The sequence below is a fragment of the Canis lupus genome, chromosome 22, assembly GCF_003254725.2.
Source record: "Canis lupus dingo isolate Sandy chromosome 22, ASM325472v2, whole genome shotgun sequence".
Taxonomy (NCBI): domain Eukaryota; kingdom Metazoa; phylum Chordata; class Mammalia; order Carnivora; family Canidae; genus Canis; species Canis lupus.
The window spans coordinates 52448233-52475866 of record NC_064264.1 but is presented as its reverse complement, the minus strand read 5'-3'; the positions used below and the strand labels follow the sequence as shown (position 1 = coordinate 52475866).

Below are 27634 nucleotides of genomic sequence, written 5' to 3'. Positions count from 1 at the left end.
GGCGAGACGAACCGCCAGGAGGGGTTCCCCCACACAGCCTGTCTTCTGGAGTCAGTGCGTAAACTGACGCAAAACGGGAGCGCCCGCTTCCGTCTAATGCGGGCTCCAGACGGAAGTCCCGCCTCCTGGCTCACGTATATTGGCTGCGCCTCTCCAACCCCGGAAGCGGGGCGGGTTCCGTCGCTGTGTTTGTGTCCTGCTGTTCCCGAACCGCCTCCACGCGGGCATGGTCGCCGCTAACCGTTACCGCGATGCGGAGCATCTCCTCGCTGACGTGACAGCTCTCCACGTGGCTTTTGCGGATCACTTTCTCCCCGCCCGCCGCCAGGTGTGCAAACCCTTAATACCGACTGTTGTTTTACAGGAGAGGCGACCACAGAAAGGGGGATGCTTGGCTGAGGTTTTTAAACGAACACGTGTTTTGTCCGACACCCTGTGGTAGCTAGATAATAATAGGGCATCGTTTTTGTTTTTTTTTTAACTTAACCACCTTTTAAAAGCCTTAGCCCTTGAAATATAGTTTGCTTTTTCTCCGGTGTCTAAATGTAGGATTCCATGTTCCGTAGGTCAGAAGTGACGAGCAGAAGAAGGGACTCGATCGCGAGAGGAGTTGCTGGAAAGGCGGTTGCAGGCCCAGAGTCCGATCCCGACCACGCCGCGTCCTAGTGTTCGGCCTTGTTGAGGGCTTGGCGTTTCCTCTGCAGATGGGGCGGAAGATCCATCTTACGGACTGTGTTAGGTAGGAATACAGGTGATGTATGAAGACTGCTTACCACTACCATTCAATAAATGATAGCTCATCATACATATTGGTTCTGACTTGTATAGAAACGAGGTTGAAGCTCAATGGAAAGGTTGATTTAGGGCAGCCCGGGTGGCGTCAGCCTCCGACTCAGGTCATGATCCCGAGATCCTGGGATCGAGTCCCGCATAGGGCTGGCTGCCCGCAGGGAGCCTGCTTCTCCCTCTAGGTCTCTGCCTCTCTGTGTCTCTCACGAATAAATAAAATCTTTTTTAAAAATTACTTTTTAGGAAAACCATTGCACAATTTTGGGGGGGTTTTGTGGTTTTTTTTTTTTTTCTTTTTTTTTTTTTTTTTTTGGTCTTTACTCCCATTTGTGGAGTCATTCCCAGGAATGGTTACTAGTTGTATTTTACAGAGGTTAATATAATTGCCTGTTCAATGTTTGTCGTCCCCCTCCCCTCCACAGGAGGCTATAGACTTACTGAAGCCAAGAGCTGTTTTGTTGACTGTTAGGACCCCACATACACTCCATACACTTAGCAGGTGTTCCATAAATATTGCCTGAAGGACTTATTTCAGCCTCTAAAGCTGTGGGGTGTATCTTGCATCCTCCTGAAAGAGAATGTCCTCACAAGTCAGTCAGCCCGTGGTCCAAATCCTGCCCAAGCCACATCATAACCCTGTTGGTGGGCTCAGCTCTCTGTTCACCTCCAAAATTTATATGGCAATCCCCTAAACCCCAACACCTCAGAACGTGACTGTACTTGGAGATTGGCCTTTGAAGGGTGATTAAGTTAAAATGAGGCTGTGAGGGTGAACCTAACCCATTCTGACTGGTGCCCTTATGAGAGGGAATTTGGGCACACAGACACCAAGGATGTGCACACTGAGGACAAAGCCTGTGAGGACACAAGACAAGGAGAAAGGCTCAGGTAAAACCAAACCTGTCAACCCTTGATCTCAAACTTGCAGCCTCCAGAACTGCAAAAAATACATTTCTGCTGGTTAAGCACTGCAGTCTGTGGTATGTTATGGCAGCACTAGTAAACGGAGACACCCGATGATCCTAAGCAAGTTTCTTCACCAGTGAGGGTCTGGGGGGGAAATAGTGGTGCCACCTATTTCTTAGGGTCCTGAGATCGGTGATTTTTATATGAAACACCTAGTGGGTAATAGTGATCAAATTAGTTCACTGAGTGAATGATCGAGGGAGAAAAATGCTATGAGTAAAACCGATATGCAAACTGTGATGAATCCCAGAGCAAGTTGTCTGGGACAAGGCAAGTTTGGACGTGTTTTGGCTACTGCACCAGCCTGGCCTAATGATGGGGTGTAGCACTGGGGATAGGAACAATTTCAGAATTTCATCTAAAACATTTTTTATGTCTACAAGCTGGGTAAAAACAAATAGCAACATAGGCATCTGAATATTACATGTGCTTTTAAAACCAGAGCAACATTGCTTGAATACAAAATATTCTTTTGAGGGAACAGTCACTAAGGGGTGTGTATTTGACTTACTTAAGGAGTTCTCAAGATTCTGAGCAGTAATACACACTTTTGGAGTAATAATAGCAAGCACTGTCTGCAAAGCACTCTTCTAAACACTGTACATGCATTCACTTATTCTTCAGAACAATTTATAAAATAGATGCTATTATCCCCAACCAATGCAGAAATAAGCACAGAAACATTAATCTTAACTTGCGCGTAGTGATGCAAAGCTAGTGAGCATGGAGCCAGTATTTGAAACTTCAGTGCTTCTATGGAGATTCCTAAAAAGCACTGACCAAGAAATCAAATGTGACAGGAATGTTACTCATCTTGAAAGACAAGTGCACAATGACTTGCGCATAGTTTTTGGGGAATTAGTCTCTATAAACCTCAATGTGCTCTTAATAACTGCTGAACTTATATATCAAGTTATTAAGTAATCCTATATATCAAGACTTTTATAAAAATTGTTTATGGCCAATAGGTAATTCATATAAACTCATCCTCTTTCTTAGGTGTCCCTGTATTCTTAATGTTGCATTGGTCTCCTTTCCTCTTGGTATTCACTATCTATCTCTTCTCTGAAATGTGTCATTGAACTCAAACTGCTGATATTCAACCATGTTTGACCTACAAAAGTGACAACTTCGTTTAGGTCAAGCCCATATTACTAAATGTTCTATTTCCTATTTTGACGTCTTACAGGAATCTAAAACTATAGTCATAATTTATATCGTTCCACTGATTATAAAAGTCTAATACAAGAAAGTTTCTTCTAACACACTACTTAGGCACAATTGTCACAAACTTCCAACAGAATTCGAAGGGCACTCCCCACCTAAAACAAAGGTTCAAAGCATTCACACTGTTAAAAGTAGAAAACAAAACTTTATTTGATGAAAACTTCTTAAAAGTTTCAGTGTGAAGTAACAAAATCAACAACCTACAAATCTCCTCATTCCTTTGCATTTCACGCAAAATATTCTCTTCAGAAAAATGACCCTTTCGTAATATATATCCCTGTCTGTAGGCTAGGCATGTCTGAGTGGATAAATGGATATAAAATTCAAAAGAGAAGAAAATGAAAATATCCTAAAAATAAAAATCTGAACCCTCTTCCTTGAGGTGTATTGCAGTATGGTTACCAACACATTCAGCACCTTGTAATAATCAAGTTACTGATGTGAGTCATGGAACAGCCCCTGAAATGAAAGAACAAGTCACAGGTTGGCAGCAGAATAAAAATTGACATCAACTAGAGAGGAGCTCAAATACATGAAATCCACACTTTCTGAACTATTTAACACTCACTTCAAACAGCTAATTGCACAGGTTTAAAAAAGAAGCAGCTCAGAGTTGGGAATATGGATATTTGCCCTCTGAGTGACATAGCATTCCTAATGCCTCTTTAATGCTGTTCACAATATAGACTCCACACTGAGGGACCAATCAAATATCAGAAGATTTCATTTCACAGATTACCTTGGATGTAGAAACTTTGGATCCCACTCGTTCTTTTATTGTATCCCAAAACAAGGTTCATTGTACACAGAAATCTTTCAAGACCTGAAGATCTTGCCAATATTGGATAGTAAGATACCAAGTCAAAAAAGTCAAGAATATCCTGAATCAATGCACCAATAGAAAAGATGAGTTTCTTGAGTCTTCTCTTTTGCCTCTTTATTGAGGATCCTGAGAAAGCCAGGAAACAAATGAGGCAGGCAAGATACTGCTTACAAGAAAAAGAATTCTAGAGTCCCTAAATAATTTTAAATGAGCTTTAACCATCAGAGAAAACTAGAAATCAACAACCCTAATTTTGTTTAAAAAGGTAGATGGTGCCTTACATTTTGAGTTTAGCAATAAAACTATCTGCAAAAAATGCCTGGTGATTAAGTCATAAGAAATAATTTCATGCTTAAGTATTACAAATCATGATGTTATTAAGTGAATTTGTGTTTGATTTGTTTATATGCAATTTATTGGATTTTGTGAAATTATCCATAATGTTTTCATACCTTAACTTTAAAAGGACAGTAATCTGTGCTCATCTGCTTATTTCTCTGAAATCACCCATCATAATCATACACAAGCTTATTTACTGGAGAACTACAAGGTTATGTTTTGTACCACAAGATCTGTTCTATTTAGTGTAGGCTTAATAAAATCTTCTACTGTCTTAATGCAGTCTTGTGTAGAACCAGTTGTGTGTTTAACACAAGATGTTCGGTACCCAACGTGGTCAGTCATTCCCATCATAATCACTGTAACCCTGGTAGCCACTGTTCCTTCTCTCATGGATACTGGACATCTTTTTCCATGCTGAGTCCTGATGGAAACTAGCACTAAAAGACCGGCCCAGACGCCCATGCTGCTTCTTGGATATATTATCTTCACTCTCAGATTTAGCAATTCCCTGGGCATGTGTTGGAGGTTGTGATTCTCGTCTAATGGTTCCAAATGGAAAGTTCCAAAGGCCAAATCTTTGCCAATTAAGTCTCTGGAATGCGATGATGCAATGCAAATTTCCCCCAACCTGAGAAGAAAAGAAGCTGGGTTAAGAAAATAAAAGGAATTATGCTAATTATGTGGGTTCCTATGAATTCCCTTATTTTTCCCCTTTTACCTGCCTCAAAACAGACATCATCAGATCACCTTATCCTGCATCTTTCTAGACTAGCTGCCTTTACAAAAATATAACAATGCCCACAGGAACCAAAACACTCCCCTACCCCACCCCCGGCACTGTACGCCTCCCCACAAGTCACACATACTGTAACCTCCCCATTTGCCTAATCCAAACTCCCAAGGTCTGTGGCAACTGGGTGGTCAATCATCAAGTGGCCAACTCTTGATCTGTGAGATCAAGCCCTACCATCCAGCTCTGCACTCAGTACAGTTTACTTGGGATTCTCTCTCTCTCTCTCTGTCTCTCCCCCTCTGCCCCTCACCCACTCTCTCACACTTGTTTGGTTCACTCTCTCTCAAATAAATAAAATCATCAAACACCAAAATCATTCCTCTTCCTATCTCCTATACATTCTCAGTGTTAGTAGGATCATATCAGTGGGAGGTCAACACAATCCACAGAATCTACCATTCCCTGAGAACCTCTCCCAGCTGCCTTCTTTAAACATGGCTCTGCTTTATGGCCACAGTTCATTTGCCTCAGGAATGAACACCTGACCCAAGCTGGGCCAAAGCTCTGAAACTGGGCCAGACACAGGCCAGTCTCATCTGAAAGGGAGATATAAGTTGAAGTTCCTGATCTTCAGGAAACAATCTGGCAGACAAGACCAACATACAACTCCCAAAAGAATCAAACAGATTAGCAACTTGGCCCCTGCTAACATTCTTTGAGGTGATACCTATCCCTTACAAATCCAGGCTATCGTCTTTCCCTTTTCATTCTAAAGATAGCCCTATGTCCTGAAAGTAATTTTCACTTCTCTATCTAAGATACTCTGAACTGGATTTCTATTATTTACAACCTAAAGAGTGCTGAGTCAAAGACTGCATTTGGGCTGGTTGGGAAATATCTTCAAATCCTATTGTGTTCTTACCTTCTTTGTTTTTCGATACTGCAGCCCCCTCTCCAAGTGTCGGATATCTAGATACTCTGGGTTTTGAGTGTTGAGATCAGTAACAATATCTGCCCACCTATAGTGGAAAAGGAAGGATAAAGAACACTTTTCTTTAAGTATAAGATACCATTGTCATGGAATTTTTTTAATATTTTATTTATTTATGTGAGAGAGCACATAAGAGAACGGAGAAGCAGAAGAAGAGGGACTGTGCTGAGTGCAGAGCCCAATGCAAGGCTCGATCTCATGACCCCAAGACTACAATCTAAGCTGAAATCAAGAGTTGGACTCTCAGACACCCTTGTAGCCCCCCCAGACACCCTTGTAATGGAACTGTTCACATGAGCACCTTGCTACAATATTACCATGAAAGTAATTTTCTTATATCAAGATTGTTCCACCTACTAAGCTTTAATTCTTTTTTTTTTAAGATTTATTTATTTATTCATGAGAGACACAGCCAGAGAGAGTGGCAGAGACCCAGGCAGAGTGAGAAGCTGGCTCCTCGCAGGGAGCCCAATGCGGGACTCGATACTGAATCCCAGGATCATGACCCAAGCCGAAGGAAGGCGCCCAACCGCTGAGCCACCCAGGCATCCCTAATTCTTTTTTTTATGACAAGTCAGTTTAACCAGCTATTGCCAAGATTCTCAGTTTTAAAATGCTTACTTTCACAATGAAATACATACATATCAACCTGTTACATGAAATCTTGCAGGCTAGAATAGAAACAGTCCATATTTCCCTTTTAAGTAAAGTCGTTTTCAAAACATTTAAACATTATATGAGGGTGCCTGAGTGTCTCGGTCCATTGGATGTTGACTCTTGGTTTCAGCTCAGCTCATGATCTCCTGGTTGGGAGATGGAGCCCCACCTCCCGTTCCAGCTCCACATTCAGCTCAGTGGGAAATCTGCTTCCCATCTCCCATCTCCCTCTACCCCTCCCTCCCACTCATGCACACTTTCTCTCTCTCTCAAATGAATAAATAAATCTTTAAAAAAAAAGTTAATGTCCATTTATTCACAGACAACATGATTGATTATATATAAAATACAAAGTAATTACAAATTACTCTGTATTATAAAACTATTACTGGAATTAATAAGTGAGTTTGATAAAGATGCAGTATTCAAGGCCTATATAGATAAATTGTATTTTTGTACACTACCAGGAAATAATTAGGAAAGGAAATGTTTTAATATTTAAAAACATTTTAAAGGAAGTATATACTTCCAGTTATAAGACAAATAAGTAGGGATATAATGTACAATATGGGGACTGTGGGAAACACTACTATATGATATATAAGGAAGTCAGTGAGAGAGTAGATCCTAAGAGTTCCCATCACAAGGAGGACTTTTTGTTAACTAAATCTACTGTGGTCATCATTTTACAATATATGTAAATCAAACCATCATGCTGTATACCATCAACTTATATAGTGATATGTGCTAGTTATTTCTCAATAAAACTAGAAAATAGATACTTTTTTAAAATACTTTTTAAAAAAAAATCAATCTGTAATACCATTAAAACACTTAGGAATCTGTATAGCATGGTGACTATAGTTAATAATACTGTATTATATACTTGAAATTTGCTAAGAGAGTAGATCTTAAGTGGTCTCACCACACACACAGAAAAGGTAACTATGTGAGCTAAGGGATATGTTAATTAACACTGATGGTAGTAATCATTTCACAAAATATATATCAAACCAGCACATTGCATACTTCAAATATATACAGTTGTATTTGTACATTATACCTCAATAAGCCTGGGGAAATAAAATTAAGTAAAAAAAAAAAAAAGAACAACATCAAATATTGGTGAAGATATGAAGAACAACTGGACTTTCCATACATTGCTGGTTCGGGAGCAGCTGAGTGGCTCAGTGGTTGAGCATCTGCCTTTGGCTCAGGTCATGATCTCAGGGTCCTGGGATTGAGTCTTGCATCAGGCTGCCTGCAGGGAGCCTGTTTCTCCCTCTGCGTATGTCTCTGCCTTTCTCTCTGTGTCTCTCATGAATAAATAAATAAAATCTTTTTAAAAAAATTGCTGGTGGGAGTGTAAAATGGTACAACCCCACTGGAGTACGTTCTCCCAGTTTCTTAAATACACATCTATAATCAGCAATTCCATTCCTAAATATCTATCCAAGAGAAACAAAACATAAAAACATGTCCTCAAAAAACCTGTACAAGAAAATGTGGCATATCCATACAGCAGAAAAGTATTTGGCCATATAAGCAGATGAAGTTCTAGTCCATGTTACACCACAGATGAACATTGAAAACATTATTCTAAGTGAAAAATGACAGATACAAAGGCCACAAATTTTATGATTCCATTTTTATAAAATGTCCATTTTAGGCAAATGCACAGAGATAGAAAGTAGATCGGCATTGCCAGGGGCTGGGGGAGGGGACTGGGAAGTGATTGCTAACGGATATGGGGTTTCTCTTGGGAGTGATGAAAATGTCCTGGAATTAGGTAATGGTGACTAATGCTCAACTCTGAATACACTAAAATCCATTGAATTGTACATTTTTAAAGAGTGCACTTTTATGATATGTGAATTTTATTTCAAAGAAGTTGTTACTTAAAAAAGTTTTAAAGACATGAACATTAATGTTCCTAACAGCTTTACCCAGAGTACACCAAACTCCAGACAATCCAAATGGTCATCAAACAGGAAAATGGATAACAAATTGTGGTATACTTATAATACTTAATATCACTCAGCAATAAGAAAAGAAGCATGACATGCATGATACTGGGGATAAATTTCACAGGATCACTTAACTGATAGAAGCCAGACAAGAAAGAATATTGTAGGACTCCATATACATGAATTTCAAGAACATGCAAAGCAATTCCACAGTGTTAGAACAGAGGTTGTCTATGGAGACTGACAGGAAAAGAAAATGAGGGTACTTTCAATGCAATGAAAAATGAAAATCTTCCATATCTTGATTTGGGTGGTGGTTACACAGGTGTATTCATTTACCAAAATCCACCTAATTATGCAATTAAGATCTGTGCATTCCATTATATATAAATCTTACCTAAATTAAAGAGAAAAAGAGAAATTAACATACTTTTTACAGTGAATAGCAGGATGTTTTCTACTTGATTCTCCAATTAAGATCCAATATTCTACTTCTTGTGGTAAGAGGGGACCCCTGCTAAATATAAAATATAGCAAGCTTAATAAAGGCCATTCACTCCTTTGATAATATTGCTTCAACTATGTTAATAAAATATATACTAAAGTTTATTTAAATATGACATTCATTAATGCTAGAATAGATATTATGTTTAGGCTTGAAGAAATTTCTTAAGGCCATTAAAGAGAAAGCATAAATTAAACTTAGGTCTTGACCTCTATTATAAAATATAGGACAAAAAAAAAAAAGAAAAGAAAAAGAAATATACCACCTCTCAGCATCTAAAAGAAGAAAAAAAAATCCTAGTATACTACCAGCATTCTCCCAACTACTCCTCTCCTTTCACTGTGTATTTAAAAAGTTTCAAAAAGCATAATAAAAAAAAAAACTTAAAGTATACCAATGCCCTCATCTCACCTCCAGAAACTAATTCAAGTAAGTCTGGAGTAGAGCACAGGGAGGGATTTGCCCAGTTGTAAAGGCATCTCAGGTGATTCTTAGGTACAGGCAAAGGTGGGAGAACTCTCCCTTAAAGAGTACAAAGTAGGAGTACCTATTTTTTCACATTTCATATTTGATAGATATCTGGAGTAAGGTGAAGGTGCAGGAGGAAACCATAGGAGAAACAACATGCCTCACCTCCAGAGAGATGAAAAAAACATTTCAGGGTTTGGAGAAATCAAGTCGTTTCCCTCTTCCTCCCCATTCACAAAAACACAATGTCCAGCTTCCTGGTTCTCCCAGGTCTCAGGATCCTGTCCCAGGATGCCCCAGCCCCACAGTGCCTTGAGAGGGACTCATGCTACATAGCCTCCAGCCCCAAAGAACCCATCCTACCCCCCAGATGACCAAGCCGTGCTCTCCCTGCCTGGCCCTCAGGTTTCATGGAAAGAGAGCAATGCTACTCCTACCTCCTCCTTGAGCAAAGGGGAACACTGGTAAATTCCACATTTTTCACCATGAGAAAAGATGCTTCTTACTGTATTCATTTGGGACAATTTTTTGCTACAAGATTCCATAATTCATTTTCCGTGTGGGACAATGGATGAAAACACCATGACATAATATGTGAAGTCCTTTGCAACCATTCTATAATATACATAAAAGTGATTTTTCAAACATCTTTCTCTTCATGAGTCTGAAGTACCCAAGTGGATAATGTAAAAGCACAACTAACCAAATGCAATTCCGCAAAAGAGTAAGCTAAAATATTTAAAGAATAGTTGAACTTTAAAAATAGAAAAAGAATAGTCTAACTAGAAGTAGAGAGAGCAAATAACCAAGTGTTCCAATCTGTGAGCAACTAAATATTTCTTAAATGCCTTCTACCACACATTTTCTTGGTGAATTATCCACATAAAATATGGAAATACCTACCTGAATGCTTTATTAGCTTTAACAGGGGTTGCTTCAAATCCAATCGGACAAAAATAATGATTTTGGCAATGATAGATATAAGCCAGTGATTCATCTTTCAATCCATGAGTTAACTTCGACAACGCCCCTGAAGCTAAACAAAAGCAAAAGCAAACAAACTGAGGGACCCTGAAGCACTGTCGATGCTTTATACACACACTCAAATTGCTGAGGAAAAATCAGAAATATAGATACAAAAAATATTAACAAATTTACTTTCAGTTTTACCCTTTCAACTGAAATTCAGATAAACTGAATAGCAAACTAAAGACCTGAACTATATCCTTGCTTATCAAAACCTTCTAATAGCACATACTTACCTACAAAATTTGATTACCACATAAAATCTAATACCCAAACAATGGTCTCAACTTTTCTGGTTGTGCACATCTGTCACTGGAAGTTTCTGAATAGGCATGCTCAATAGAAGCATTTTTGTTTATAGACTATGTATACTACTAACATGCTACTAATACGACTTTATAAGAGATATACAAAAGGTAGAAATTTTTAATTTGTAATTTCCAATATGTCCTTCCCATTCCATGGTGGTCTCATCTCGCATAGCTCCAGCAGTATGTACGTCCCCAATCTGAAGAGCGCTGATATTGATGGGTAAATATAAACTCCAGATAATATACAAACCCCCAAAGAGCAAACATTTCCCCACTAACACACACTTTACTCTTTCTACAAAAGTTACCCAGGCTAGAGGGAGAGCTTTCATAAGCCAAGTGATGAGACAAGAACATCTCTCAGACAGGCTGACCATACCACAGAATCCTCTTATAACCATTCTTCCTTTTACATTTCCCACAGCTATATTAGTTGTGAAGTAATTTCAAAAGTATTACCCTACGCAATGTTTTTTTACCAACACTCAATACTTAAAGCCATTAACTGAGGTTTTATTAACTTGCATCTCCGGGAAGAAACTAAATTATGCATGAACAAATAGCCCATTCAAACTGGAAATCCTAAAAATAGGGAAGCAGATGAAAGCTGGCAATTTATGGTTTCCCCGATTGACTTTTTGGCCACTGACATAGCTAAAGACCACTCAGAACAGCAGGTCAAGGGCTGTAGCAAAGCTAACGCAGCAACATGCCACCCCACCCCTCCAGCCACACACAGTTTGTGAGCTGCCTGGGGGTAATAACATTTCAGGCTTCATTTTCTTCTCCAAGGCTTCATCTAGGTCTTTCCCATAGATTTTTACTTCACGGCCTACCAGCAGGGCATATCTACATGATGAGGTGATCTTTTCCACTAACATTTCTATAGCATAATGACAAATGATAAATAAATCTTTCTGCAGCTTTTGGTTGCTTCCCCTGGCAATTTAAAAACTAACATCCAAGGGCAGCTCTAAATGAATGCCCATCAGAATTAAAATTCTGAAGAGGGTCATTATGTCACTACCGTAGTTGATTCCAGGATCATAGCAAATGTCAATGTATGCATATGGACTCCTAACAAATTCAAAAATTACAAAAGATGGTTATACATATAATTGGTTGAGAAAAAACTCTTAAACTCTTTTTTTAAAATTGAGAAAATGTCAAATAGGAAGTTTTTCCAAATAATTAAAACTTCCCAACTAAAATTTTTAATAAATAAAATAAAAGGAATTTTTATTATAGCTTTTTTTTAAAAAAAAGATTTTATTTATTTATTCATGGGAGACAGAGAGAGAGAGAGAGAGAGAGAGAGGGAGAGAGAGAGGCAGAGACACAGGCAGAGGGAGAAGCAGGCTCCATGCAGGGAGCCTAACGTGGGACTCGATCCTGGGTCTCCAGGATCATGCCCTGGGCTGAAGGCGGGGCTAAACGGCTGACCCACCTGGGCTGCCCTTGTTATAGCTTTTTAATGAATATCTAAGTATTTGACAATTTCCTTCTTTAAAGTCAAATATAATACAAAACATCTGACTTCATTTGTGTGTGAAGAGTAATGACTCTAATGTCCTGGAGCAAATGAGATAAAGTAAGAAAATTTGCTCTCATCAATCTTTACATCTTTTTTTGTCTGCCACATTCTGACCACGTCCTCATTTTTTAGAAGACATGAGATGTTTGGGTGTTGTTGTTTTTCTATAGAGTAATAATTATGGGCTTAGTGCTAGGCATGGATGTTTCTGCTCCTTACTTCCAAGATTCTGATTAATTTGGATTAGGGATTAGCAAATTTTTTCTTAAGGGGCCAGAAAGTAAATATTGGAGGTTTGTGGGTCATGAGCGCTCCTCATACTAGTCATCTCTGCCATTGTAGCATAGAAGTAGCCGTAGGCAATGTGTAAGCAAACGGTTATGGCCGTGTTCCAACCAAACTTTATAAAAAGGACAGTAGTTTAATGACCTCTAATTTAGATCAATAATTTTCAAACTTTTTTTGGACATAATCCTTCTGCAAGGAAAGCTGACATGGCAGGCTAGTACATAAGAGAGCTAAATGCACAGTGTCTGTGGCCAAAAAGGAGGTAGAGAATCTAGATGCCCTGTCCTCTCCCCTCTCAGCACAAAGGCATTGCCATAGAATTCCCATGGATCCATTAAGCGCAATTTGCAAATCACTGAATTTCCTATGAACTGAAGACCCAGCTCTTGAGAAAGAGGTTGGATAACATCTCTTTAGAAAGACTACAGCAATAGTTCTCAAGCTTGACACATGGAGCTTGTTAAACAACTGATTGCTGGTACCCAACCCCAGAAGTTTGACTCAGTATGTCTAGAGTGGGGATGAAGAATCTGCATGTCTAACAAGTTAGCGGGTGGTGCTGATATTGGTCCAACCATCACATTTTGAGACTTGGTCTAGAGTTAAAGGAAAATTTCATTCAACTCAATCCAGTAACAGTAAGCAATTCGTGAGCACCTACTAACTCACAAGAAGCAAGTAATGCACAAGACATTAACCTGCCCTCACAGAGAAGATAAAACAAGTGACTTTCATGGAGTAAGACAGTGCCACAGAAAAGGGATATAATTCAAAGGAGGAAGAACACATCAGGTTTGAAGAATCAAGAAGGGTGGCATTCAAGACAGACTTTAATGAAGTGTTAGGATTGCAAAAATCCAAACAGAGGAAAGGCCATGAGGAGAAAACAAAATCATAGCAGGGCAGGGATATAATTAGGGAGCAGCAAGTGCTCTAGTTTAGAATATACAGTATGATAGCATAGCAAGTCCTACCGTAGGGCACCCCCAGAATTGCAGGAAGGTCAGAAAAAGATCACCCTCTGAAATAAAAGACAGTAAATACAGTATTTAATACATTAAGGTAGTCATCCAGGGAAGTACTTCCAGTCAGGAGAAGATACAGAAATGTGTTACTGATGGAAACTAAATTCAGCACGATGTTCAGCCTCAACCAGAGTATTTCTAAAAAATCTGAAACCTACATGACAAAGCAACCATTTCCAACTGCAGAGCCTGATCTGCATGGCATACAGGGAGAAGAGAACTACTAGAATCAGTTGGCCTGCTATACGGTGAGGAGGAGCATGATTCCTGAGTGGCCAACAAGAGAATTCTGGTCCCATTGGTTAGATGTTTCTCACCCTAAGTTAATATATAAACATTCTGGTATTCTTTGAGCTTGCCTAGTGTGAGTTTGTTCTATAGAGCCTGATCATCTATAGGAGAACTCTAGAAGAAGTTATCAAAATGTATTTTACATCTTCGAAGACAAGAACCTGATTCTTTAATCCAGAAATGTAACATCATCCTGCAAGGCTCTTCCTCCCTTGACATCTTTTAAATATAACGGATACATGTAGGACAGCAGTGAAAGGACAATCTGCACCAGCTTTGAATGATGCTAAGGATTTTATACTTTACGCAAGCAATAGAGAGCTCCTAAAGCAGAAGGATCTATTACCACTGCACTTTGAAAAGTGCCATAGTGTCAAATAAGAATTGGGGAAACCAGTGGGTGAGGAAAACAGAATATTAACGCATAGTCCACGAGACGAGCTAAGTCACTGTGGTAAGCTCAAAGCAGCAGCCACAGTGAGAGTGTATATGAGTCACAAAGAGATAGGGTAGAGGTAGCTAATCTTGGTTAAGCAAAACTAATAAGTTAAAATATATACTAGAATTAAAATGAAAGACATGGGGCAGCCCCAGTGGCTCAGTGGTTTAGCGCTGCCTTCTGCCCAGGGCAGGATCCTGGAGACCCAGGATCGAGTCCCACGTCAGGCTCCCTGCATGGAGCCTGCTTCTCCCTCTGCCTGTGTCTCTGCCTTTCTCGCTCTCTATGTCTCTCATGAATAAATAAATAAAATCTTAAAAAAAAAAATAAAATAAAATGAAAGACATGAACATTAGTATAATTGTTAGGCTAGCTGATTAGAAAAAAATTAATTGGGTGTCTAGGTGGCTCAGTTGGTTAGGCTTCTGCCTTTGGCTCAAGTCATGATCTCAGAGTCCTGGGATCGAGCCTCACGTTGGGCTCCCTGCTCAGTGGGGAGCCTGCTTCTCCCTCTCCCTCTGCTCCTCTACTCACTCATGTTCTCCCTTTCTCTCTCTCTCTCTCTCTCTCAATCTCAAGTAAATGAATGAAATCTTTAAAAATAAATAAATAAAATTAAACTAGGGGCACCTGCGTGGTTCAGTCAGGTAAATGTCAACTTTGGTTCAGGTCATGATTCCAGGGCCCTGGGATTGAGCCCCACATCTGGCTCCCTGAGAAGTCTGCTTGTCTCTCTCCCATTGCCCCTCCCTACCCCACCCCCATCACTGGTGCACTCTCTCTCTGTCCCAAATAAATACATAAACTCTTGAAAAAAATAAAAAAATAATAATCTAGACTTCCCTGGCACAAATGTTGGTAGCTAACTGAGGTTTTTAACTCACCTGAATAATAATAGTAATATAATAACAATATATGAACCAATAGTTTGAACTAGTTGTTGACAACTTACTGAAAAACTTTTATTATGAGTAATTACATCTCTGAAAAAATACTTCTACTTACATCAACAGTTAATCTGTTATTTTCATCAAAATCCCTGTAATTTTGTTTTTATTCCATGAGTGAGCTTGGTTTCCATTTACTGAGGGACCACCGGAAATGGTCCTGTCAGCAAGCACTGGGGAGTTACCAAGTCAAAGAAGCCTAGTACCCAAGAAAACAGGCCTAATATTTCTTTAAAAATAATTTAAACAAAAAGAGAATAGACATTTCAAAGTGTTTTTCAAGTGAACAGCAACAAGTGACAATGGTTTTCACTACTGAATATCCCAGAAACAAATGAGAAAAGCCTATTTCTCAACTCTTTCTTCCACAAAGAGGGAAAACAGAAAGGTCTTTCACTTGACGCATGTACCGCCCTTCCCTCTGAACACAGCCAGAAGTTCTAGGACAGCCTGTGAGAGGTCATGGGGCACCATATATGGACTCAAAGGGCTAGTGAAGGCTGTCCCTATGGTCAAGGAGCTGGACATAAACATTGAAAAGATGAAATGTGGGGCACCTGGGTGGCTCAGTCAGTTAGGCATCTGCCTTCGGCTAGAGTCATGATCCCAGAGTCTTGGAATCAAGCCCTGCATCAGGTTCCCTGCTCCAGAGAGAGTCTGCTTCTCCCTTTCTCTTTCTCTCTAGCTTTTGCCCTGCTCATACTTGCTCTCTCTCAAATAAATAAATAAAATCTTAAAAAAAAAAAAGATGAAATGTAAAGCCAAATGCCAGACAACAGATGCAAATAATCCATCCTGTAGGAATAAAGAGGAACTGGCCCCTAATGTGGCAAGGAGAGCTTCAGTGATAGAGCAGGGTTGGCACATGACAACATTATTGAGGAAGAAGACATGAAAATTCCAAGGCGGCAAGCAGATCAATTATCCTTCAGGAAATACACACAGAAAAAGACATGGTCAGGAGTTAAGTATTGTACTAGGGAAAATGAAAACAGAAAGAAAATACGAAAATATATTATTAAAATTCATTTGGAGAAATGGCAGGAACCCTGCTCCCCCCTGCCAAGAAAAGAGGGTTGGTGCAGGGGAATAGGTGAATAGGTAGTTCATTCCATTCCTCAGTAAAAAAATACCTGGTGTATATTGGAGGAAGTTTGAACATATGGACAAAAAAAGTGCATAGGGCCCCGTACCACAGATTATTAGGGGCACTGGTGAATTTACACATCAAATCATTAAGTTAAAAAAGTCATAAAGGACTCAAGAGGTACTAGTCTATTAAGAAAAATAAATAAATAAAATACAAACCCTCAAAAGATTTGCAAATGACAGTTTTCTAAAAAAAGTAGGGCATAACATCTTGAAGTTGGACAGGATGTTGAACAAAATTTGTTTAAAATTCCAGAACAGTGGTTCCTAAATCAACTGTCTCCAGGGCCCTATCAGTATTTTCTTACATTCCATTAATAAGTAACTACATTTTCTTACTTTGAGAATTCAATTAAACTGATTTTCTTTGATACCATATTCTTTCTGATATCATATTTTCTTTCATATTACAATTTCTCTGAGTCTTCATGATTCCTCTGATTTCCTTTCATTTTACTGACCTTCTCCACATAGGTCCTCCCCTCTATCTAGATGCTGCTGATATTAATGCAACAAAAGCCCATGAACTTCTCTGATGAAATCCTCTTCTGACTGGTAGGCAATGAGATAAGCAAGTACTCATGAGTTTTAAGTTGGTGTCTCTCAGGGCCCTACTCATAATGCAGTCTTGAGACAGTATCCTGAGAACTGTGTTACAGTACTTTTCCACTGTCTCTGACACATACATGTGATATCCTCTCCACTCATTTTTTTTTAAGATTTCATTTATTTATTCATGAGAGACACAGAGAGAGACAGAGAGGCAGAGACACAGGCAGAGGGAGAAGCAGAGTCCATGCAGGAAGTCCAATGTAGGACTCAATCCCAGGACTCCGGGATCATGCCCCGAGCCAAAGGCAGATGCTCAACCACTGAGCTACCCAGGCATCCCCTTTCCATTGATTATTGCATTATTTATAAAAAAGGTCTACCAATTGCTGCTCTCGGTTAATGATCCTCAGTGTGGACACATCCAAGTGGTTACACAAGACCTCTTGGGGCACAGAAGTAAAATATTAGATCATTTACTGATGTTTATTGTCATACTAAAGCAAATTAAGCTTTACTAATATTTATTCTATGGATTGAGCATGCATGTCACAAAAGGTCACATGTCACACATGTGCAGTCCCCAGAGAAGGGATGGAGTCCCAGAGTGGAGGTGCTGGCTCATATCACTAATTACTGTGCTGCAACACCCTTGCTCATTCACTTGCCTCCAGCAAACTTCTGTCTCCAGTGTAAATTTTAGAAGACCTTTAATGAATAAAATCATTATTATACTTTGTCATAACTGGAGAATGTTTAAATCTTTTGGGCCAGAAAAAAGATTCAACTTATCTTGTGAAAGTAAATGTGAATATCTTAAAATAAAGGTCTCATAAAACATAGAGCCAAATTATCCATTTTCTTTCACAAAAAGCATCCCAAACCCATGGACATGGTGATACCATTCCAGTAATTCTGATACCATTAACAGTCATCCTGGCAGATATTTTTTTTAAAAAGAAAAATATGGGATATCTGGGTGGCTCAGCAGTTGAGCATCTGCCTTCGGCTCAAGGTGTGATCCCAGAGTTCCGGGATAGAGTCCTACACATCAGGCTCCCTGTGGGGAGCCTGCTTCTCCCTCTGCCTATGTCTCTGCCTTCTCTCTGTGTCTCTCATGAATAAATACATAAAATCTTTTAAATAAATAAATAAATAAATAAATAAATAAATAAATAAATAAATAAATAAATAAAAAAAAAGAAAAATATGCAGCAATCTAAAAATCAAACAAAATCCCTGAGCTAAGGAGAGACAGAACATTTAGGGGGAAAATGTTTAGTAATGTTTCTATCAATATATAATTTTGTTGCTGAAAATAACATATGTTAATTACAAAAAAAATTAACTATTTAATAGCTCTAAAATGCAGTAGGATGGTTAAAAGAAGCCAACACCAGAACCCACAGAACAACAAGTGGTTAGGTTTGAGATCTGAAGTCAGGCAGACCACGTTTGACCCCTAAATCTACCACCCAACTAGCTGTGCAACCCCTGTTGAGTTTATTGAATTTACCATATGTTTCCTCATCAGTAAAGGGGGAATGATACATCTGTACAGGATTGCTACAGAATTAAAGCAAGTACGTCAACACAGTACTTAGCACACACTAAATTCCCACTAAATGATGATTTTACTACTATAAAATTAATCTTTAAAAAACTAGGCCAAAATAAATAAATAAATAAATAAATAAATAAATAAATAAATAAATAAATATAAATAAATAAATAAATAAATAAAAAACTAGGCCATGGGCAGCTCCAGTGGCGCAGCGGTTTAGCACCGCCTGCAGCCTGGGGCATGATCCTGGAGACCCGGGATCTAGTCCCATCGGGCTTCCTGTATGGAGCCTGCTTTTCCCTCTGCCTGTGTCTCTGCTGCTCTCTCTCTATCTCTCTCTCTCTCTCTCTCCCGGTGTGTCTCTATGAATAAATAAACAAAATCTTTAAAAAAAAAAAAAAAAAAAAAAAAAAAAAAACTAGGCCAGCCTGGGTGACTCAGTGGTTTAGCACTGCCTTCGGCCCAGGGCGTGATGCTGGAGACACCGGGTCAAGTCCCACATCGGCTCCCTGCACGGAGCCTGCTTCTCTCTCTGCCTATGTCTCTGCCTCTCTCTCTCTCTCTCTCTCTCTCTCTCTCTGTCTCATGAATAAATAAATAAAATCTTTAAAAAAAATAACTGGGAACTAGAAATGTATAGTAAAATGTACCAAAATGCCCTTACATTTAAATGAAATTACCCTCAGGGTGACTGAGTGGCTCAGTCAGTTAAGCATCCTACTCTTGATCTTGGCTCAGGTCATGATCTCAGGGTCCTGAGATCAAGCACCATGTCCAGCTCCATGCTCAGTGTAGAACCAGCCTGTCCCTCTCCCTCTGCTCCTCTCCAACCATGCACTCACTCTCCCTCTTTCTCTCTCTCAAATAAATAAATAATCTTTAACAAAATAAAAAAGTAAATAAAATTACCCTGAAAAGGTAATATATGAGCAAGATGACAGCAGTCAATGTGATTATATAATTTTATCATGGCAATGATGAGCATCTTGTTTTACACTGATATTATAAGCTAGCATCACTATAAACTACAGTACAGATCAGCAAGGATAATAATCTAGAACCAACATAATATTATTTTCCTTTAATTTAAAGAAATAAGGTGTAAGATGTTTCATTCCTAGAATAAAAAATATACACTTCTTAGGATATATGTCCTCTGGCTAATAGGCAGGAATTATTAAATATTAGTAAAAAGTACATTAGGGATCACCAGACTTATTACCAAAGATGATCCTTACTTGTCAATGCTGATTTAAAAAAAAAAAAAAAAACGACCAAAGACCTTAAAACCCCAAAATTGTATAAACATTCAATAAATATTAGTTACTATATGACTATCTACAAATAAATCTGGTTTAAAGAAGTAGATGTTGATCAAAGACCTTAAAACCCCAAAATTGTATAAACATTCAATATGTTGATCATAATAAAGAAATTTAATCACAGAAGTAATTTAATCACAGAAGTAAGGTAATATTCATAGTATATAGCTGTCTAAGGAATTCTAAGTTAGGACTGTTTCACACAACAGAACATAAATGTGAATATAAACACAAATCTATAAAACATAAAGTTTTTAAACTGACACATCATTTTTTCTTCCTTGGGATACATAGACCCTGAATAACCCTGCCAATGACATGACAAAAGTACTGGATAAAATATTAAAAAGATATGCTAAAATACATAACTGAAGAATTTCCAGAGATTAAAAAAGAAATTAAAGTAGAAGTCCTATGAAGGCATTTGATCTGAGGGTTTCTGCTAAACCCCATAAAATGTAAGTTTCTACTTTGATGGCTACAGGAGGTATGCAAAAAATAACCCTGGGGTGCTCAGGATAGAGAAGGAAGGACACCAAAATATGCCTGTCACCCAAAATATGCCTGTTTGACATAAAAATTATTTTGAGCTAAAGGCAATTAAGCAGCTGCAAATGTAGAAAAAGCTCTCTCAACCCTCCCTTTCCCTATATAAAGGTAGGATATAAATTCTTTTACTAGAGAAAAAATATCTTCTATATATTTACTTACCAGTTTCTCCAGCTGTTTTATTCTTCCCATGTGGCTTATATAGAACATACGAACATCCTTTTACATGAAAGTGGTCATTAATTTGTCTAAACCATCTGAAAACAACAAGAACATTTGTTCATGGCAACAGTTCCATAGCACAGATGGCACAGTTCCAATTCCAGATAAATTCAGGCAGCACCCAAGTTTGGCATATCTATGAGAGTTTGGGACTCTACAACTGGAAACATGGTTTACTATCAACAAACATTTACTGCATTGTTATTTTGCAGAACTAGAAATAAGGTAATTGCCTCTAAGTGAGGACTTCATACCTCATAAGTGTTGTATTTCCAGTGAAAGGGCCGAACCTAATATCTTCAAATGGGGGTTGAAAGCCCAAAATATGTAAAGCTTCTTCTTGAGTAATAGGTGGAAGACTACAAAAGAAACATTGCTTTTCATTTTACAATTTCAATCATATGCAAATATAACCTGTCTCAATACTCATATGTCATTCTGATTTGCAAACAATTTTACTAATACAGTTGATCCTTGAACAACATGAGTTTGAATGCAGGGATCCACTTATACGCAGATTTTTTTTATATAAAAATACAGTGCAGAACTTTTTTTTTCATTTTTTATTTTTTTTATTTATTTATTTATTTATTTATTTATTTATTTATTTATTTATTTATTAGTGCAGTACTTTAAATGCATTTTCTCTTCCTTACCATATTCTTTTTCTTTTCTGTTTTTCAGAGATTGGGGGGTCGGGGCATAGGGAGAGAGAAAGGATCTCAAGCAGGCTCCTCACCCAGCACAGAGCCTGACACAGGGCTTGATCTCATAACCCTTTCAGATCATGACCTGAGCTGAAATCAAGAGTTGGATATTTAACTGAAGGAGCCACCTAGGGACCCCTCCTTACAATATTCTTAAAAGCATTTTTTTCCCTTGCTTACTTTATTATAAGAATACAGTATATAGGGCAGCCTGGGCAGCTCAGCGGTTTAGCTCTGCCTTCAGCCCAGGGTGTGATCCTGGAGACCCAGGATTGAGTCCCACGTCAGGCTCCCTGCATGGAGCCTGCTTCTCCCTTTGCCTGTGTCTCTGCCTCTCTCTTTCTCTCTCTCTCTCTCTCTCTCTCCGTTTCTCTCATGAATAAATAAATAAAATCTTTTTAAAAAAAAAGAATACAATATATAATACATACAACATACAATGTATGTGTTCATCTATTGTTTATATTATTGGTAAGGCTTCAGTAGGCATGAGTAGTTAAGTCTTTGAACAGTCAAAACTTTTATGTGGATTTTATTTTACTTTTTTTTTAAGATTTTATTTATTTATTCATGAGAGTCACAGGCAGAGGGCAAAGCAGGCTCCCTGCGGGAAGCACAATGTGGAACTCAATCCCAGGACCCTGTGATCATGACCTAAGGCAAAGGCAGACACTCACCCACTGAACCACCCAGGCATCCCTTCACGTGGGTTTTAGACTGCCCTAACCCCTGTGTTGTTCAATAGTCAACTATATTTTTAATTTTTATTTTGTCACAAATAATGCATGCTTATTATTTTCAGCTGAAGGCTTATTACAAAATGTAGTAATCTTTTCTCAATTTGTGAAAAACTTCTTCTTAAAAATATTTAATTACAGAAAAAGCAACACCAAATAACTTCTGGATTTAGAATTTAGAGATACCAATAAATTAACATACTTACTTTCCAGCTCCCATTGTGCTATATAAGAAATTCCAACATGAAATTAATGAGGAGATACCACAAGAAGTCTTATATTGTGGTCGACTTATGCAGTACCTGAGAAAACAGAAGACCATTTTCTTCACTTAAATGAATACAAAATAAGCATATAGAAATATAACACTCATGCCAATGAAATGTGTTAACGTAATGTAAATGCTACTCATTCAAGCCAATGTAAAATCTCTACTCACTTAAAAGATTTTTATATTTATTAAACATATCGTAAATGCATAACAACAGTAAACCATCAGTTTAATAAAGTTAGCTAAGTTAACTAACCACTAGGTAAAATAAATGTTATCTAAACCAATGGAAAAAAAATAACAATATATATGTAGACACCAACACTAAAATTTCAGTGTAAGCTCCTAGTTGAGCTGCATACATGATTACTTACAAATGCAAAAATACTGGAGAAACAAAAGCATTGTCCCCATGCATCAACTTTTCAGACTCTTCAACTCAGACTGAAAAACATCCATTTATCACCCACTTTGTCCAACTAAAACCCTTAGGTGAGAAGCAGTGGTTGCATTGTCACAGAGAACTTTAAAGTCTAATACAAAATCCTCCCATGGCACAATTTTGTTGCACTGAGTAATCCAGACAATTTTCCAAATAGTCGTGTGTTGGGCAGCCCAGGTGGCTCAGCGGTTTAGCGCCACCTTCAGCCCACGGTGTGATCCTGAGGACCCAGGATGGAGTCCCATGTCAGGCATCCTGCATGGAGCCTGCTTCTCCCTCTGCCTGTGTCTCTGCCTCTCTCTCTCTCTCTGTGTCTCCCATGAATAAATAAATAAAATCTTAAAAAAAAAAAAAAATAGTCATGTGTCAAGAGAAGTGACTGCAGCTAATGTGAACAAAGGAGAAAAGAAGCAGACTATTCAATCAATAAAAAAGAAATGATATGGGCTTTCAAATTACCTTCTCCCAATCACTTTCTTTTCCTTTTTTTTTTTTTTTAGATTTTATTTTTAACCTCTACAACCAAACATGGAGCTCGAACCCACAACCCTGAGATAAAGAGTCACAGCATCTACTGACCGAACCTCCCAAGTGTCTTCTAATGAAGGTGCTAACAGTGGCCAAAATGAAAAGGAGAAACAAGAACTATCATTAAACACGGTTTTAATCTTAACTTAAAATTACAAAAAGAAAAATTAGATATATGTATGTTTGTATATGTACATATAATATGCATAACAGCACATATGCAAATCAACAATCCTTGTCTCTACAGCTGAACTGGGACCTTTAAGACTAAGATACAAAAGACGATTACAGTCACTTACCTATATGGTTATTATGGGGCCATATAATACACGAATTGTTATGGACTGAACTGTACCTCCCTAAAAAGATATGTTCTAACCACAGGTACCTATGACCATATTTGGAAACAGGGTCTTTGCAGATGGAATCCAATTATGATGAGGTCACATGGGAGAGGTGGATACTTAATCCAAGATGACCAATGTCCTTATAAAAAGGGAAGAAGGACACACAGAGAGAATGCCTGCCAGGTGAAGACTCAGACACAAGGCCAAGGGAACACATGGCCATGGCCAAGGAGGCAGAATTGTTACAGCAGCAAGCCTAGGAATGCCAAGGACTGCCAACAAAGCACCAAGAGCTGGGATGAAGCAAAAAATTCTACCCCATGGATTTCAGAGGGAATGTGGCCTTGCCAACAGCTTGATTTCAGACTTCCAACCTCCAGGACTATGAGACATTTTTTGTTGCTTTAATCCCTCCATATATGGTACTTTGTTATGGTAACTCTAGGAAACTCACACACTAATCATTCTCCAGGAAAGACTAAAAATTGGTTTACATCCACAAAAGAAAAAAAACAATGAACACATTTTACATGATTTTGTTTATATCTATCTGCAAGGCTATTTTAAAAAGAACTCCTACCCACAGAAATGATCCTAGCTTGAGAAATTGTTGGCATTATAGAGCTCTCACTTCAAACTCAGAAGCTAACTTCCTCAAGTGGTCAAGTATTCATAGCTCCTACCAACATTCTGTCCTGCAACTAAATTTCCTACAAATGGACTAAGCAGTCAACATGACTTGTTTCCTACTGCTTTCCATTCCTTTCTTTCCCCCCCTAATATCTTGGGTGGTTTACATTCTTTGCTAAATGGCTAAGCACTCATGGGTGTTATAGTCACTGAATTCTTTCATCATTGGGAGTCTGTTGCTTCCACACTCGAATGACAATGTGAATGTGACATTTGGTGACTTGTTCTCACCTGAGAAACGTGACTCCACTGTAGCCTAGCAGCTAGTGCTGCCATGGTGAAGACTGAGACCAAAGGGATAATTTCCCTTTGTACAACTGTTTTTGCATCTGGGTGCCCAGGACCCCCTTATGCTTGAACTTCAGTAATTCAGTAACTCCACTAGAACATGCCTTGGTGCTGATCAATCTGTATTGTGTTTCCTTTCCTGGGACACAATTTACCCTTTCAAATCTGCAGACTCTAGCCTTTCTTTATTTTGGGAACATTCCTTCCAGGGGTGTCTTCAAATTCTTTTTTTTTTTTTCTATTTGTTCTGATCTCTTTCTCTGGAATACCAGTTAGTGCTATTTGGAGCCTCTGTCTCTTATCCATATTTATCTGTTCTTTTTTTTTTAAGATTTTATTTTTAAGTAATCTTTACACCTAATGTAGGGCTTAAACTTACAACACCAAGATCAAGAGTCACACACTCCACCAAATGAGCTAGCCAGGCACCCCAACATTTATCTATTCTTTAATCATTTTTATGCCTGTTCTTTTCCATGTAAGTTCTGTATGATTTCCTCACACTGGCTCACCACTGACTTGATTATGCTTTTCACTGGGTTGGGTTTTTTTTCTCCTTGCTTCTAATGTGGTTTTCACCTCTGCAATGACTTTTTGTTGTTGTTCTCCACTTCTTTCCAAGGGCCTGTCAAATATTTCCTTCTGTTTTCATATAATCTCTTCTTTGACTTCATTTTGAAAAATTTCATAAATTATAACTTTTTTAATATAAAGGACTTATTCTGAATTTTAACTTTACTTCCTCAACTAACTCTCCCAAAAATGTATATGTCTTCTACAGTTGTCCCTGTTTTTTTTTTTTTTTGCCACTTTTATACACATATATCAAGTTGCTTCCTCTATGACTTTTACTCATCCTTGAATAGAGCTGTTTGCTATCTTTGACACTCCATCATCAAATCTGCCTTCAATTTTGGGTGAGATTTTTATAATTCTGGTAAAAAAAAAGTTTACCATCTTAACCATTTTTAAGGGTACAGTTGAGTAATGTTAGCTATATTCACATTGTGGTGAAAGAGATCTCTTGAAATTTTTCATTTTTCAAGACTGAAACTTTACGCCCACTGGACAACCCAGCCTCTGACAACTACCATTCTACTTTCCATTTTTATGAGTTTCACTACTTTATACTTCATATAAATGGAATCATACAATACTTAACTTTTTGTCACTGGCAACCACCATTGTACATTCTGTCTCTATGATTCTGACAACTATTAATCACCTCTTATAAGTGGAACCACATATTATTGGTCTCTTTGTGTCTGGCTTATTTCATCTAGCATAGTGTCCTCATGTGTCAGAATTCCTTCTGTATTAAGGCTGAAAACATTCCTTTGTATGTATATAGCACATTTTCTTTATTCCTTTATCTATGATGGACACTTGGGTTGCTTCCCCCTCTCAGCTATTGTAAATAATGCTTCAATGAACATAGTATGCAAATATCTCTTCAAAATTCTTCTTTCAATTCTTTTGGATCCGGATAACCAGAGTGGAATTCCTGGATCATATGGTGTCTTAGTCAGTTCAGGCTGCATAGCAAATTACAACAGACTTGGTAGCTTCAACAACAAACATTTATTTCTCATAGTTCTAGAGGCTGAAAAGTCCAAGGTCAAGGTGCCAGCAAATCTAATATCTTGTGAGAAACTGCCTCCTGTTTAGCATATGACCATCCTCTCATTGTGTCCTCACATCATGGAACAGAGAGAGGAGGAAGCAAGCTCCCTCTTCCTGTCTCTTCTTATAAGGCACTAATCTCATTTACTGGGGCTCCACCCTCATGACCCAATCACCTCTGAAGGCCCCTCTTCTTATACCATCACCTTGGGGGTTAGGATTTCAATATATGAATTGAGGGGAGACAAACATTCAGCCTATAACATAGAATCCATTTTTAATTTTTTGAGAAACTTCCATACTATTTTCTTCTAGGAGTTTTATAGTATTAGGTCTTTGCATTTATGTCTTTAATCTATTTTGAGTTCATTTTTGTGTATGATGAAAAGAAAGGGTTAAGTTCATTCTTTTTGCAGATGGTATCCACTTTTCCCAACACCATTTGCTGAAGACAGTCCTTCCTCTATTCTGTGGTCTTGCCACCCTTACTGAAGATCATTTGCCCATTTATATGAGTGTCTATTTCTGGGCTTTCTATTCTGCCCTATTTGTCTACATATTTGTCTTTATGCCAGTATCAACTGTTTTGCTTATGTAGCTCTGTAATGTTTTGAAATCAGGAAGTGTGTGGCCTATGTTCCACTCTTGCCATCACTGCTTTCCCAGCAATTCACTAGAGGCACTGTCCTGGGCTGGAAATTACAGGATAAGATAATGGAGTGGCAATCAGATCAGCAGGATATCTCCTTTTGCAACCTCTACCTGCATTCCTGTAGTGCTGAACTGGATCTCCAACATGAACTCTGATGTTTTTCCACTCATACAGCTTCTCACACCCCTAAATCTAACCAAAGGGTCACCAGATGGTTTCAGGACTGCCATACGAACATCAGGAAAACCTGCACTGTTCCAGGCCAACAGTAGTCTGTGCAGCCCTTGGTGTCCTCTCTCTGTTGGTCCAGAGTGCACAGGATTTGATAACCTTGGATTAAAGCTATGTTTCTATTCAATAGCCTATCTTGCTATTTCTTTGTTTAAGGGAAGATAGAGTTTTTCCTTATTTTTTAATTTTCTTGTTATTATTTCCATGGGCTTGAGGTATAGGGCCAAGGGCAGGCTGCCCCAAGATGGACCACTTTCTCATGAACATTATTTTGAGTTAAAAGCAATGCAAACCCAGCAGATTTAGAAAAAACTCTTCACTTCCCCTTCTACTGCCTGCTTTACCAGAAAGAGAGCTATTGACAGAGACTCCTCTTTACTAAGAAATTTATCTGCCTAACAGGGCAAACTCTGATTTTCAAAACATTTCCTTTC

General features: G+C 38.4%; 1 protein-coding gene and 1 long non-coding RNA gene across 5 annotated transcripts in view; one reads left to right on the top strand and one right to left on the bottom strand.

Annotated features, from left to right (window-relative positions):
- The first annotated feature begins 89 nt into the window (after positions 1 to 89).
- On the top strand, positions 90 to 27329 carry LOC112655942 (uncharacterized). Of its 2 annotated transcripts, none has more exons than XR_003133976.3 (3): positions 90 to 328; positions 567 to 739; positions 23342 to 27329. It is a non-coding gene; the product is annotated as an uncharacterized LOC112655942 (long non-coding RNA). The 2 variants fall into 2 exon arrangements; XR_003133977.3 differs by having other exon boundaries at positions 567 to 751.
- BIVM (basic, immunoglobulin-like variable motif containing) overlaps positions 3108 to 27634 on the bottom strand; it is a 39459-nt gene continuing 14932 nt past the window's right edge. For 2 of the 3 annotated variants that reach the window (XM_025441159.3, XM_025441160.3), the window contains exons 4-10: positions 22335 to 22430; positions 20939 to 21043; positions 20625 to 20719; positions 10372 to 10504; positions 8926 to 9012; positions 5803 to 5899; positions 3108 to 4775 (exon numbers count right to left, since the gene is read on the bottom strand). In XM_025441159.3, coding sequence (XP_025296944.1) covers positions 4482 to 4775; positions 5803 to 5899; positions 8926 to 9012; positions 10372 to 10504; positions 20625 to 20719; positions 20939 to 21043; positions 22335 to 22430 — 907 coding nt within the window. In that variant the 3' untranslated portion in view covers positions 3108 to 4481. The remainder of the gene's footprint in view (positions 4776 to 5802; positions 5900 to 8925; positions 9013 to 10371; positions 10505 to 20624; positions 20720 to 20938; positions 21044 to 22334; positions 22431 to 27634) is intronic. The other variant, XM_025441162.3, reaches the window with a different exon arrangement.